We start from the raw sequence: 15,809 nt of genomic DNA on the forward strand, positions 1-15,809 counted from the left end.
GAGCAAGACATCTGTTTTCTTCTTGGCCTGTTTGATCCTGCCTGCTTGCCCAGTACTGTTTTGATACCACGGGTTGCCAGATATGAAACTAATTTGGAAACAGCAATGAACTGAATCGATATTAATGGATTCTCCCTGGCCTGAAAAGCTTCAGCGTCCTTCTTAAAAGGTCCAAGACCAGAGTAGGTGCAGTAAAGACCGGCTAAGGCTTGAAGCCCAGATGGATTTTAAGATGGACACTGAGGGGTGATTCCTCCTGAACAGGTAAGAGCAGGTCTTCCATTTGTCTAAATTGTATTTTGTATTTTCCCTGTCCTTGTTGTGACACAGGCCCAGTATGTTGTGTGTGTGTGTGTGCTTTTTCAGTCTAACACCGGCCCTAGGACACAAGTCTCAAAGGCTTTGGTGCAATAAGATGTTCTAAAAACATTTTGAAAATTGAAGCACACCCTTTGCTGTTTCTTCAAAAGAAGAGAATACTCAGTATAAAATAGTGACTTGTTGTTTTGATTCAGGAATGTGCTGGACAAATCCAATTAATAAAGGGATTTTTTTTTATGTTAAAATATGGCTCATTATTTTTGGTACCAGTCCTTTTAATAACAGGCCTGTTCTTTTTTTATTTGTTAATGTCATTTAAAGCCAGACTATTCACTTTTTCTACCCTGCCTTCCTCCAATAATTCTTTTAGCTTGCTTTTTATGCCAATGTCATCATACTCACAATGTAGCATTCACATAACATACACTAAAACTGAAAATTGATTTAACGTCTGACTAAACTAGACTGTTTTCTACAGTGATATCACCTCCTGGCTGGATCTTTAGCCAGAAATGACATCCAGACAGCCAGACTTGGACTTGAAAGTCAGAAATACATCACTGGGTCACAGACATAATGCATCTAGCAGATACATCGATTCCACTAACTGGGCATGCATTCAAAGTTAACTTTTTAACACCAAGATGGCAGACAACGATAGTATCACAAATATGGAATGAAATCAGGTAAATAGTTAAAGTACATCCTCTCCCTGACCTTGTTGCTGGGAGTGTGTATTGTATTCACCTATCAAACAACTAATCAGTGCTGATACGGTAATAGAAAAAAAAAAAAAAGTGAACATATTGCATTCCTTAGCTATATCAATGCAGTTTTCTAAAAGTTTGCTCATGTAAACCATTAGACATTTAAGACGTGAAAAATTCATGTAGGAGCGTCAACATGTGTCATTTTAAAATGCTATTTAAACAAAGAAACTGGTTTTCATAAGGAGCCTGTTAAACAAAACTAGGAACTACTTAAAAAACACAAATTGAGACATTTATTGAGTGGGCACCAGTCAGTATAAATGTTCTCTTTCCTCAGAAGCTCAAGTTTTGTTTGCAACATCATAATCACACGTAAGGAAAAGTAACACTTCTTTAAAAATCAAAATATTTCAGACATTTTGTCTTTCAGCCAAGTGTGTATTTTCTTTACATGCAGTACACTGGAACTACATCTCTGTGTGGTGTGAAGGGAAATCTTAGACATTTTTAGTGTGCATCACACAAACTCTAAACCTACAAAGTAAAAAAAGAAAAAAAAAAAAAAACATTTGGAAAACAACACATATATACATGTTCAAAATCGCTTGATTGCCACACTATGTCCTGTTACAGTATAATTTAATGAAAATCACACAATGACCTCAACTCTAACACTGAAGCTAAAGCACAGATGTTAATGCTGATGCTGGTTCAGACCACTGTATTTCCAGTATCAGGACTAATGTTCAACATAGATCAAGGTCACCAAATTGTTTAAATATCCTAAAACTGATCTTTTATTAGAATAATCTGACAAATGAGTGGCCCTGTGATGGACTGGTGACCTGTCCAGGATGTACCCCTGCCTTTCAGCCAAAGAGAGCTGGGATAGGCTCCAGCAGATCTCTGTGACCCTGAATAGGAATAAGAGGGTATAGATGATGGATGGATGAGTCAGTGTAAACAAAGCTGACGGTGAATCAACAAGTTTTCAGCAAGTCAGGCTTCAGGCTGATCTGTGCACTCTGTCCTCTGTTTGTACCCACAGCAAGCTTGGCTTCCTGGTAAACATTCCTTGGGTGTTTTTTTTTTAAATTTGCATGACTAACCTCTGTGGTGGACTGAATACGACTAAACGTGGAGGAATCATGAAAGTGATGCTTGGTGATTGGATGACGTTACTCAGAGAAAGTTGTTTTCATTGAATTTGTTGCCAATAAAACATATAGACTGTTCCCAGGCTGGTTTTTTCTTGTATAACGTGAAAAGTGTAACACAGCGTTGTTTGAACAGTGAAGTAAATGGGGCATGACTGTTAAAGGATGAAGCAGTTCATTTTCAATATTAATATTGTCTACAATCCCCATACAGACGCTAAAACTTGCCCCTACTCACGGTCAATGCCTGTCATTCTCCAGGCCGGACTGGTTTATTGTTTGTGTCCCAGACCTCTATTGTGCAAAACTGATTAAAGCACATCAATGAAACACACTGCTGCACTGGGAGACTTTTTTCTTCATTATTCAACATATAAACCTAAAAATTTTAGTAGACTACAATTAATTTGAATTTTCTGTGGGTTTCATTAATCTCTTTATGGGGATTGTTGAAAACACTCAATGGGCCTTATCCTTCAACAGGTTTTCTCAAGCAATTAAACTTGATTTAAAAAAAAAAAAACAACAATCAATACAATAAACAACACTGTCCTGTTTGGAAATTAGGTAAAAGCTCTTCAATATGACATAAATGAACCATGTTTAATCATATTCAAGACAAAGAAAAAGGGGAAATTAGATGATCGTACTAGTGGTTTTGCATTTTTTAGCCTAATTACTACAATTCACATACAGTATATCGTACTTTAACACAGCTACACAACTATTCAAATCAAGCTGCCGTGTTTCTGAATTTGTTTTCTATTTGTCTACCTTTACAGGCGTTCATTGGTTTGCATTCATTCCCACTTCCAGCAGGAAACTCCGTTAGCACACACTACCTTGCAATGATAACATAACACTGAGAAAATAAATGGAGACCTGACTTTCGCAGTGACAGATGACACAACTCAGACCACTTTGTGTAGAAAAATATGAATGGAAACCAACAGCCACTTAAAACTGCAAGAAAATAGCACCACTGTCTTTAATGATGACTGATGAATCAGCAGCAAAAGAGTAAAGTCTGCATGATTTAGAGATTTAACAAAAACACTGGTTGGTCCTTTATGTTACTCGGCCTTACTCTAATTGTGAAAAAGACATTTTCATCATGCCGTGCTGTTACACACGTAGTGTAAATATAAATCACTGCAATCTAGACAGATGTGCGGTAACATTGTGTGTTTGCATGTTTTTTTATTTGACTGTGTTTAAGTGTAGGAGCCTGCTTCTGCATGTTTGTGTGTCTTTCCTGCAAGTGTGTACTAAACAGTGAGATGTGCCTGCATGTGTTTCCATTCATGTGCACCTTGTCACCTTTTCTACTTTCAGCATGCCTGCATGTGTGTTTGTGTGTGTGTTTCTTCTTCAGGTCCTCCTTGGATGTATGTTACCCACATATGTGTTCTCTATACACAGCACTATGTAGCGATTGGAGCAGGAGCGGGTGTGTTGTCCTAAGAGTCGCCCGGTCTGCAGCAGGGCAGCCTGGCCTGTCACCGCCATGTCAGACGTCCTCCACGCCTCGCAGTAGTTATTGGTCAGACGGATGCCCACGGTACTGGAGCCGTGCCATACCAGCTTCTCCGGCCTGAGGGGAAAGAGGTGAGTAGAGTTTACATGGGCAGCCACTGTGCTAAAGACAAGAAGAGATGGATGAGACATTTATGTTTAAATGCAAGCGATGAAGTTGTGAAAGCCGGGTAGCTTCTCCTACTCAGGTCATCAGTTGCTTTGGACTTTTTCGGTTGTAACTGCTGCCTCAGTAGTTACTACTTTAGCTGTCCAGCCTATTAGGCCATTACCTAATAGCTGATCTAATTTTGAGCTCCCACTAGTTTGAGATTTTGGAGTTTTTCCCCTCTTCTTGATTCTTGACTACACTTTCCATTTGCTTCTGTTTTTCTGCAGTTACAAAAAAGGTAAAGTGTTTGAATTGTATTAAGGGTGACACTACCATGTGTTTGAGCCTAAGACTGAATCGTGACACTAAGCTATGGTTTTGCTTTCTGGCATCCAGGCTGGTGTTAGTGTAAAACTGAAATGTGTTTGAATGTCTGTTTAGACCTTTGACCTCTTGGGGGAAAAAAAACTCTTTTGCATGCCATCCCCTATACCTCCTCATTTCCTGTCCACTCTGGCTCCTAACTAATAAATGGTAAAATACACACACTCACCACGCTGCGTCAGTCATAATGTTGCGTCCGTCAAAGGAATAAATTGGTGTGGACGGGTTAAATGCGCCTCCATTCCCAGAGAAGATGGACATCCAACCACTGAACAACACTTCACCCTGGGACAAAGAGAAAGAGATTGATGAAGCAGGTTGGATTAAACTCAACAAAGACACCATGAGTATAAAATAGTGTAGGTTGCAAAAAAGGTGAAAAATAATGTACATTTCAGAGTTATACAAAAAGACCTGTGTCAGAGAAGAAGTGATGGGTTAAAAACCTACAGCAATGGAAGTAAATGAAGCCTTGAATGTTGACATTAACAATTCCTGCAGGTTTGTCTGACAGATAGATAGATCTATTAGTATTTCCTCAGGTTTTCTTCACCTTCAGATTAACCACTGGCATGTCATTCCGGTCCACCTTTCTCACAATGGTTGCCAGGTCCTGGAGATGTGAGGACAGGAAGGCCCTGTATGTGGTTGTTAGCCCCATGGAGCGTGCCTGCTGGTAGCACTGGAAGTCTGCCCCACGGATGCCACGCACATCACCTTTCAGAGGGGCATTCAAAGCTACCAGATGGAGCTGAGGACGAGAGAAGATTAGAAAATCTTTAGTCACAGAGCTGTCACTAGTCAGGCACACCTGAGACTGGCTGGCTTTGGTGCAAGTGAATGTAGATACATATGCCAGTCACAGAATTGATGGTGTATGTGTATATATACAGTAAAGACATGCTTTGTCATCCTTCTGCTAATTAACATTTGACACGTCATACCTGTTACCTAAAAATAGTAGTGTGCAAGGCTGCCATCAAGGCTATTTCGTTTACACTTTTTTGCATTTTATATATTTCTATATGTGTTTTTATAGTTTGGATGTCTTCAGAAATAAGATTAGAGCAGATAGGAGAATATTTAAAGTCAATGAATGAGAAGACTAAGGCTGGTGTGTGTGGTGTTAAACTCACCCCAGATACAGCATTGAAGGTCTGTGGTAGTACATTGTAGCTGGGCTGATATCCTCTGCTGCCCTCCTGCAGCTCCTATTAAGAATGTGAGTTAGAAACTGGAGTGCTAAATTACAGAGGTGCTGCCAAAAGATTTCCAAAGATACATCTATAACTACAGGTCTTATCAGTTTCCTGCTGTGACTCTTCTGTCTCTGCATTTATTAGTGTGTGTGTGTGTGTGTGTGTGTGTGTATGTGTGTGTGTGACAGAGAGGGAGAAAGAGAGAACCTGGCTCTGGGTCCTTTGTGGTCTGCTCCAGTCTCCAGGTCTGCTGATGGACTCCGCTGAGGAGGGAGGTCCATAATGGATCAACTCACCGAGCTGAAACAGAGAATCTGGTTACAGTCCTGTGCTTTAGTTAATGTAAATGTTAAATCTAAGTTATTCTACTTGAGGTCCAATTCAACATCGGAAGGGTTCTTAATATGCAGAATCATGCTGTGCACATGAATGTGGTATTTTTTACATTGTTAATCTTCTATAAAATACATATTGGTACATTGATAGTAAATTACATATGATAAAAAGAATTGGAAAGTCAGCACATTGAACCAAAGATATACACACTTGTGTATATGATACACACCTGGATCTTGCGCCAGCCATTGTGCACTCTGATATACAGCTCCCCTGACCTCTCAGACACGTACGCCAGTGTTCCCTCTGCAGCACGGGGACTCTCTTTGGTCAGAGCATGGATTGTTTTATAGGTGGTCACCTGATTACACAACAACACCACTTCAGTGCTGTGCCTTCATTATTCACTGTCAATTTCATTCCACACTTGAGCATGCAGTTTCTCACAGTGACATAAATACGACATATCACTACCGTTTATAAAAACTCTACTACCAAGTTGTGACCCAGGTTTAGCGGTAGACAACTGAAATACAGCAGGCCAAGAACAAAGTCCTTTGGTCAAGGAAACACAAGTATCTTACTGGGTTGGAATATCTTGGAGATCCTGGTGGACCGGGAGGACCAGGGGGGCCGGGGATGCTGACAACTGATGATGAAATATCAAAAATACACATAGAAATCAACAAGTAGGCTTTACAGTTTTACATACAGTGTTTGGGCAATAAGGAGTGTGAAAAATAGATGAATCATTTCTCAGTCTCTCTTCTTTTCAACACACACATACCATCAGGCACAGGCCCTGGTGGTCCAGCAGGACCAGGGGGCCCTCGGGGACCAGGACGTCCAAACCCAGGGGTTCCAGGTAGGCCAGAAGCACCAATAGGACCTGGAGGACCCACAATGGACTCACCTTTTGGACCCTACAGGAATAAAAAAATGTTATTTCTTAACATGATACAAGCACCCTCAATCATATTCATCGGCATTAACTCAAGCCAAACTGATACAGTTAATAATTTCTGTACTTGAATAATTCATTCCAATACAGGATTGAGACTGAAACTGTAATTATAGGATGCATCATTATTATACTTTGTCTTATTATTCTCACCACAAGTCCTGACCTCCCTGGAAGTCCTGGAGGACCAGGCAGACCAGCATCACCCTTTTCTCCTTTCTGACCTTTGTATCCCTGATCACCCCGAGCACCCTGACAGATCCACCAAGACACAGCAATACCCAAGATCAAACACATTGCCATTTAAATTCAAGATGCCCATATCATCAGTGTCTAAGTTGCTGTTTGAAACATTTAATACATCTGGAAAGTTTTTGTTTACTAAAGTAGTAAAAAAAAATATAAGGCCTGTTCATGGTTTTTCAAACTAGAAGACCCTCAAGGTGCAAAGCTCCTTTGTTGTATTTGGCTGAACAAACCCTCACAGACTCAGGCGCATGATGAAATGTATGTCATGTGGAAACTATGAGTTAGCCTCTACACAGACATGCTACAAGCAGAATTTATGTTTTTCTTACACCACTCACCTATTTGCACATCCAACACACACAGCATAGCATTTGCATTTATTTGATGTAATACTCTGGCTCCACTATGGTAACATGAACAGTGTGTGACTAATTAGTACTCACCACAATTAACTCTGGAAACTCAGGTACTGCTGAGACAAAAATGACATAAATTATACTGAGTTCCTACAGTCTTTTCTAGACTTTTAAGGCTAGAAGTGTTGGGCAATTGCAGTTGATGGACCATTTTTGTAATAGAGATCCTACCAGGTGCGCCTGCCTCTCCAGGTATCCCCTCATCTCCATTGTCTCCTTTAGGTCCAACTGAATCTCCCCTTGTCACTGACTCCTGCACACACACAAGCAGCCATTAACATTAATTACATGGATACCAGCATATATGCATGTACAAGAACAGTCAAACCAACTGTACAGACTGTTGAATGTAGACTAAATGTATTTTTGAGTAAAACATCCGTAAAGAACATGTTAAAAATGGCAAAAATGCAGGTTATAATAAAAAAGACACTAGATTGAAATATTGGTGTTACTTCTGCAAAACACCTGTTAAATACAAGGAATGCATGCTAGTAGCAGCAGCACATGAACCTTCACTTGTATGGAAGTTTTTTAGCTTCTTTATTCAATGTGCAATTCATTTTACAATCAGCAATTCAATGGCATTTCAATATTCTATTGACTTGAAATTATTTTGGTTAAAATTTCAAATGAAAGCTGAATTAATTTCATGTCATATTGCTGTGAGATTTTGGTCTCTTTGTTGAAATGTGGCAGTGAAACATCGCCCCTAGTGGATTGCATTGTCATTACAGTTTCAGCGTACTCTTTCATGGTCAAAATTCAAATTGACATGCAAACTGCCACTTGCTCATCAAGGCAGGTCCACACCTACAACTGCTATGACCTGCCCTTACCCTTTTTAATTCAGAATGTACACTTAACCAATCAAGGCTACAGGTCCCAACTAGTCAGAAGAGGAGTTCATGTTTTTAATGTTTGAGCCTGTATTTATACTGAGAGTACTGGCATGGCAGCAAACCCCCAGATTGGCTGCAGCTCTTTATGAACAGAAAAGAAGCTGTAACAACACTCCTGCATTTCCAGACACATGGGACTGTGTTGGCTGCTGGGACTCATGAAGCGAGTTAGACTTTGGGGTAGGTGAAATAACTAAGATTAATGTTTCAGAAACAGCTGTGCTGTCTGCAGGACACTGCACACGCACCAAAAGCCTGTTGAGGCTCAGATATAAAGTTACATGCAGATATAATGTTGGCAGTGCTGTTCATTTACAGAACAGAACCTGTCTGTAGGTTTGCAGGTAATGTTTGCACATAACCAGACCAGTTACTAACACACACCAGGCTAACTGACCAATGTATTCACTGTCCCTCCTCTGAACATGTCCAAACCATCTCAATCTGGCTTCCCTGGCTTTTTCTCCAAAACATTTAGAGCTAATGTCACAAGTTTGCATACCAGGAGCAGATGCTGGAACACCAAGACAAAATGATGAGCATCCTCGACAGATGACAATATGGCAATATGATATGCAGTTGATTCAAATTTTAACCATAATAGTTCATTGTGAATTGAATATTAAATTGTACATTGAACTGCTAATTGCAAAATGCATATTTGAATTTCCAATTGTAAAATGAATTGCAAATTGATTAAAGATGCCAAAAAAACTAACAAAAAAACTTCCATACACCTGACTGTAATAGGTGGAAATCGATTAAGGTTGAAGCCAACACTTGGGGGGAAAAAATCGCAGAAACAGAATTTAAAATGTCTCCTTATTTTATGACAGTGCAATGTATTTTACAGTTAGTGAACCTCAATGACCAGTGGCAGCCAATAAAATAAACAAACACTCCTCTCATTACACATTATCCTTATCCAGGATGCTGCTTTGCACAATTTGACAATGATACTGAATGTTGTTCTGCTACAGTATGCTAGTAAGGACATCGGCATAATCCCTACATACATCCTTTCACTAGCTGAGAGTTCAGCTGAGGTAAAGAAACAGCATCACAACAACCACAGGCAGCATTCAGACAGAAGGTTGGGTTACAGAACCCCAAAAATCCCCAAAGTCTACCTCATCAGTCTACCAAATAACATTAAGAGCAGTCTGATGGATCTCACTTTCAATGCAATCAATTTAGGAAGAAGCTTCTCTGAAATAAATAAAAATTTAAGCTTGCATTAGCCCACATTTTGAAAAACATTCTCTGCAGTTGCCTTTTTAAATGGACTGAAGTAAAAGTGATTGGTATTTAGATCACAAGGATTAATATGAACCCTTCTCATTCTTTTTTTTAACTCACTGTCAGAGTTTCACCCAGCTTCCTGTTCGTGGAGATGATGAGGATGATAAAGACACATGAGTCAAATGGTCTTTAGACCTAGATCTCCTTATAACTGGCATTAACATTTGTCCTGAATGATCAAATGGGATTTAACAAATAAAAATGCTGGTAATAATAAACCCAAGATGCACTGAAGATTAGAACAGAGAAACTGTCTTTATAGGTGGATCTTTAATTTATATCTAGCAAACACTCACAATGCATTTTTCAGCCACAAATGTCAGAGAGGTAAGAGAATGTAATACAAGACAAATGTTAATGCTTGTTGAAATGAGACCAGATCCACACACATTAGACTTCTTAAAGTTCATTAGGACAGTAGGAAGGGAGGTAAAGAGCAGGGAGGAATGGGGTGCTGTTTATAGAGCCATCATGCTGCTACACCCACACACCAACAGAACCAGGAGATGGTCCAATTTCTAACTGAAACAGACCAGTCGGATGGTCTGACTCAGACTTACTCGTCCCTTTTTGCAGTGCGGTCGGGGGCACACCGGGAACACTGTCTTTAAGATTCAAAGCAGAGCAGCATAATCAGACTAAGCGTTTAAAGCAAATCGACTGCAGTAAAGTCAGGGTCACTGTAGATGAACTTTACATACATCAAATAAGATAAATTCAAACACACACACACACACACAATTCTTGGTTTCCAAAGCTAATAGTCCAGATAATATTGACTGATATTCAGCCAGTTTGCTTGTTGAAAAAGTGCTGGTGAAAATTAAAAAGTTGGAACCTCCCAAGCCTCTGTACACATGTTGGCTTTAATACACAAAGTCACAGATTCATACTTACTCCTTTCAGGCCAAGAATTCTTCCTGGAAGCCCAGGTGGGCCTGGAGGACCTGGTGGTCCCTGAGAGAGTGAACAAAACATTCGCACATCATCAAATAATAAAGTTGATCTGTTTGCTAATGTTATCTGGCCGTTTCTTATTTAGGCATCCAGAAGGTTTTGCTTGTGTTCAATGATTAATGTAACAACGTTAGACAAAATGCTTAGTGGTGAAATCTTTGACTAAATGTGTGAAAATCATTGGATTTTAATGGAAAAATGTGTTATTTCAAATATAGCGATCGGGATTTTAACAATAGGAATGTAACTGTTTGCTTCCTCGTACCGGTAGGCCACCAGAATCTCCTCTGTCACCTTTCCTTCCAGGTAAACCAGGACGTCCCTGCAGAAGGAGCAAGAATGGAACATCAGTAATTGTTTTTTGTAGAAATGCAGTAGCTTACATCATGTGAAGAGCCAAGCCAATGAGTCAGATTTTCAAAAGTTTCTTGATTTTTTCACTGATTTTTGATTTTCAGTATCTCAGTAGACTTAGCCAACAGTGGGGGTGTTCAGTTCCTGATATTGTACACAACCAAATACTGTGTACTCACTGGGCGACCAGGGAAGCCGTATTCTCCTTTTTGTCCAGGAGGACCAATTGGGCCCTAAATTAAACACAACAGCAATCAATTAAGTGTATAAATTCTTTAGTGCAGAATTTCCTTTAAGTATATAAAAAATTAGGAATTAAGAACCAATAAAACCGTTGTCATATATAAGTATTAATATAAGTATTCAAATGTATATGTATCTATTTAATGTGAACTCACCATAAGTCCAGCTGCGCCTGGGAATCCACGGTCACCCTATGAACATACAAAATGTAATATCCGAAATTACATTTTAGATATCTAAAATTATGTTTTGACTAGTAAGAGTGACAATTTCAGATATCTACAATTACATTTTGACTAGTCTCAATTCTATTTTGGATATCCAAAATGACGTCACTGTACCGTTTTGGCATTCATTTGACTGACAGAATCCACATTTAAGATACAGTATCTGTAATGTATTTATAACTAGTCACAACTATAAGATATCTGCAATGACATTTTGACTAGTTGAAAGTCGAATTACAGATATTTTTAATGGACCTTTGACTAGTCATAATTCCATTCCATCCAATTTCAGATATCTGTAATTAGATGTGAAATTTTAACTCTAACTACTCATAAATAGTTCATGTCATATCTCAGTATTATATACAGTACATGACACATCAACTTGATGCCTTTGTAGTAATGTTTTATGCATCAGTTCATTGGTGGGATACTAGACTGTGAGTAAGGGTCACTTGTCTAAGTACCTTAATGCCTTTGGGCCCCTGGGGACCTCTCGGCGCAGATAAAAGAGATCCATCAGCAGCAATAGTCACCCCCGGCTCTCCTTTTTCTCCCTGTTAATGCAAAAATGTCCTTTCAAAATTGTTACCTTCTACTTCAGTCTGTTAAGTAGGACACTAAATGCTAATAATTAAATTCTATAAGCAAGAAATATCCTAAATTAAATAATTATTTTCAGGTTTTTGCAGATTAGTTCATTTAACAATTTGTCTACATACTGTGGCATGAAAAATAAAAAAACATTGGAAGTACCTGCAATTACACTTGTCTTACAATACTGTCATATCTTCACTTCACAATTTATCTGAACTAGTGGCACACAAATCTTTTTTTTTCTTTTTTTTTGTTGTTTTCATCTTTCATCTTCTTCTTTTCCTTTGGGCTGCTTCCTTCAGGGGTCGCCACAGTGAATCATCTGCCTCCATTTAACCCTATCCTCTGTATCCTTCACACCCACACCAACTATCCTCATGTCCTCCTTCACTACATCCAAGAACCTCCTCTTTGGTCTTCCTCTAGGTCTCCTTCCTGGAAGCTCTAACCTCCTTTTACCAATGTATTCACTGTCCCTCCTCTGAACATGTCCAAACCATCTCAATCTGGCTTCCCTGACTTTTTCTCCAAAACATCTAACATGAGCTGTCCCTTTGATGTCCTCATTCCTGATCCTATCCATCCTCGTCACTCCCAGAGAGAACTTCAACATCTTCAGCTCTGCTACCTCCAGCTCTGCCTCCTGTCTTTTTCTCAGTGCCACTGTCTCTAAACCAGACAACACTGCTGGTCTCACCACTGTCTTGTCCACCTTTCCTTTCATTCGTGCTGACACTCTTTTGTCACACATCACACCTGACACTTTCCTCCACCCGTTCCAACCTGCTTGCACACGTCTCTTCACTTCTTTTCCACACTCTCCGTTGCTCTGGACTGTTGACCCTACGTACTTAAAATCCTCCACCTTCTTCACCTCTACTCCCTGTAACCTCACCGTTCTGCTTGAGTCACTCTTATTTACACACATGTACTCTGTTTTACTGCAGCTAACCTTCATTCCTCTCCTTTCCAGAGCAAACCTCCACCTCTCTAGATTTTCCTCCACCTGCTCTCTGCTCTCACTACAGATGACAATGTCATCTGCAAACATCATGGTCCACGAAGATTCCTGTCTAACCTCATCTGTCAGCCTGTCCATCACCACAGCAAACAAGAAGGGGCTCAAAGCCGATCCTTGGTGCAGTCCCACCTCCACCTTGAGCTCTTCTGTCACCCCTACAGCACACCTCACCACTGTCTTACAGCCACTCCAGACTTCCCCATACAAAACCACAGCTCTTCTACTCTGTGCTCTCTGACATTTTCCTCATTCATCAACTCTTCAAAGTATTCCTTCCATCTTTCCATCACACTTGTGGCACCTGTCAACACATTTCCATCCCTGTCCTCGATCACCCTAACCTGCTGCACATCCTTCCCATCTCTGTCTCTCTGCCTCGCCAACCTGTACAAATCCACCTCTCCCTCCTTAGTGTCCAGCCTATCATACAAATCCTCATATGCCCTTTGTTTGACCTTTGCCACCTCTACCTTCACCTTATGCTGCATCTCCCTGTACTCCTGTCTGTTCTCTTCTGTCCTCTCAGTGTCCCACTTCTTCTTAGCTAACATTTTCCTCTTAACACACTCCTGAACTTCCTCATTCCACCACCAAGTTTCCTTATTTGCTTTCCTCTTTCCAGATGACACACCAAGTACAATACTACCTATCACAAAATATTCAAGTAAATATTCAGAACAAGTATAGTTTGGAAAAAGAATAAATCAAAGTAACTGGATTTAGGAGTTAGCAAACCTGGAGTCCAACCAGTAGAAACCAGTTGTGCTTTTATGGAGGCAGAATGATGACTTTAAACTTTGGCACTGAAAACAAAACCAGAACTGAAAAATTAAACATTGGCATTGAAGCATTCTTTATGAAAAAATATTGGCAGTAAACAAAGTATTGTAGTAATACTTAAAAAAGTACAATCTACTTAGTTGTTTTTGATGTTTCAATGCCAATGTTTTTTTATCATCTAATTGTAATTTTGTAGTTTTTCCTTTCCACTGTCACCAAGGGCTAGCACATAAGGGATTTGTTGGGTTTTTTTTTTGTTTGTTTTATACAAATAAAATTGAATTGAATTGAAATTCTCTGCTGCTATGACCTAGTTCTCACCTTGAGCCCTGCTGGCCCCTGTACACCTGAGGGGCCTTTGTCTCCTTTTGGTCCTCTGGGGCCCTGGAAAAGGATGACAGAATAGTGAGGCAAAGGATGGTAGTGTTTCTGAAGACCTCACAGCTTTATCAAATGTACAGTTGTTTTCTTTTTTCATTGTTCATTGAATCACTGCAGACTATAAAAACTTTATGTTGAAGTGACATACAATGAAAATCACTGCTGATTACATAAACACTGCTATATTTACCTACCCTATTTAGCCCAATGACAGCATAGACAAAATTGAAAAAAGTGTTACACTGCTTTCAAGTAACCGTAGAATTTTTGTTTATGATCAATGGTGGTATTGCAAAATGCTCTTACAGGAAATCCAGCTCTGCCAGGCAAGCCTTCAGGGCCCTGCAACATGCAAACACACACACACACACACACACACACACACACACATCCATAAACATGCAATCATGCACACATAAGCACATACAAAGCAACATGGCAGAGTTAATGATAATTTCTGCTGCAGCCTAAAGCTATATGCCCACACTCAATGTCAAACACAACAGCATTTCTACAACAACATGTACAGTATGTAAATATGTTAATGACAGAAAGGTCTGTTTATGTATCTTGTATAATATTTTGTAACTGGTGGTCATGTACTGCTGTTCGCTGTTTGCATTTCAAAACTTAAAAGGTAGCAGAAGAAAACAGGATACCTTAGGAGTCTAATGGGGTAAGGCCATGCACCAGGTAATTATGTGCAGGCAAGATCAAGGGTCTGGTGTTTGTTGCTACTCCTCTCTGCCTATTCTCGTGTGTATCTATCAAATGAAATTTGAAAAAAGGCACTGTGGTTTTGCTTTAACAGTTTATTCCTACACACCATGGGTCCAGGTGGTCCTCTGATCTCGGTGAAGTTGAAAACTCCATCTGTAATATTGAGGAGCACCTGTAGAACACAGAAAACAGTCGTGTGGGACATTATTAGAGATTTGAAAACTGAGGCCGTGGAAGCATAAAATTGGAGGTGTTGCATTTTAATATGGTTTAAGATGTATTAAACCTCCAGGGTGCAATTTGAAAAAAGATGTATGGCTGTCAGCGGTGTGTCATCTCAACCTGAGCGGAAGCTGTTTCTACAGTCTCATTTTGTCACAGTTTGTTGAACATATTGAGGTTTTTATGAATTTTGCTCTTCTGAATGAAGTCTAAGACTACCAACTTTTAAAAGTCACAGCTCCAATTTTGGACTAAATATACAGTATGGTACTGAAATGATTTTGGTACTTACCGTATAATACTACCACAATACAACATATTTTGGGAAGAGTTTAAACCACTTTGTTTAATGTTATTCAGTGCCTATCAAATATAAAAATTCTGTGTGTGTGTGTGTGTGTGTGTGTGTCTGCATGGGTAGTATATATGTGTTCATACATCCTGCAGATTAATGATAGGTCCTGGAGGTCCAGGAGGCCCAGGTGGTCCTGGGACACTGACTCCATCAGTACCACGATCGCCCTGCCAAAGATACGATGAGGAATAAGTAGACATTTTTTAAATCCAGGAAACCAATTGAGACTGAGCTTTTACTTCAGGATCAGATCTTGTCTTTCCCTTTGAGGTGAAAAAGAAACTTGTTGCTGCTACCTTCATGTCTGTGCTGGATTATGGTGACATTGTTTATATGAAGGCTTTTTGCCACTGATTGCGTGCCCTTGGTACTGTTTATCATGGTGCTC

The 15,809-nt window shown here is 39.7% G+C and overlaps 1 protein-coding gene across 6 annotated transcripts in view; it reads right to left on the reverse strand.

Annotated features, from left to right (window-relative positions):
* Positions 1-1,299: 1,299 nt before the first annotated feature.
* col15a1b (collagen, type XV, alpha 1b) overlaps positions 1,300-15,809 on the reverse strand; it is a 45,570-nt gene continuing 31,060 nt past the window's right edge. Inside the window, exons 24-44 of one of the 6 annotated variants that reach the window (XM_026312718.1) lie at positions 15,505-15,588; positions 14,951-15,016; positions 14,431-14,466; positions 14,065-14,127; positions 11,813-11,902; positions 11,274-11,309; positions 11,055-11,108; positions 10,787-10,843; positions 10,462-10,521; positions 10,125-10,169; positions 7,532-7,613; positions 7,388-7,413; positions 6,849-6,947; positions 6,522-6,657; positions 6,319-6,383; positions 5,964-6,095; positions 5,606-5,698; positions 5,336-5,410; positions 4,753-4,950; positions 4,369-4,484; positions 1,300-3,782 (exon numbers count right to left, since the gene is read on the reverse strand). In XM_026312718.1, the coding sequence (XP_026168503.1) occupies positions 3,560-3,782; positions 4,369-4,484; positions 4,753-4,950; positions 5,336-5,410; positions 5,606-5,698; positions 5,964-6,095; positions 6,319-6,383; positions 6,522-6,657; positions 6,849-6,947; positions 7,388-7,413; positions 7,532-7,613; positions 10,125-10,169; positions 10,462-10,521; positions 10,787-10,843; positions 11,055-11,108; positions 11,274-11,309; positions 11,813-11,902; positions 14,065-14,127; positions 14,431-14,466; positions 14,951-15,016; positions 15,505-15,588 (1,836 nt within the window). In that variant the 3' untranslated portion in view covers positions 1,300-3,559. Of the gene's footprint in view, positions 3,783-4,368; positions 4,485-4,752; positions 4,951-5,335; positions 5,413-5,605; positions 5,699-5,963; positions 6,096-6,318; positions 6,384-6,521; positions 6,658-6,848; positions 6,948-7,387; positions 7,417-7,531; positions 7,614-10,124; positions 10,170-10,461; positions 10,522-10,786; positions 10,844-11,054; positions 11,109-11,273; positions 11,310-11,812; positions 11,903-14,064; positions 14,128-14,430; positions 14,467-14,950; positions 15,017-15,504; positions 15,589-15,809 lie in introns of all 6 variants that reach the window. The other 5 variants (XM_026312719.1, XM_026312717.1, XM_026312721.1 and 2 more) reach the window with 5 other exon arrangements.

This window comes from Mastacembelus armatus, chromosome 17 (genome assembly GCF_900324485.2).
Source record: "Mastacembelus armatus chromosome 17, fMasArm1.2, whole genome shotgun sequence".
Taxonomy (NCBI): domain Eukaryota; kingdom Metazoa; phylum Chordata; class Actinopteri; order Synbranchiformes; family Mastacembelidae; genus Mastacembelus; species Mastacembelus armatus.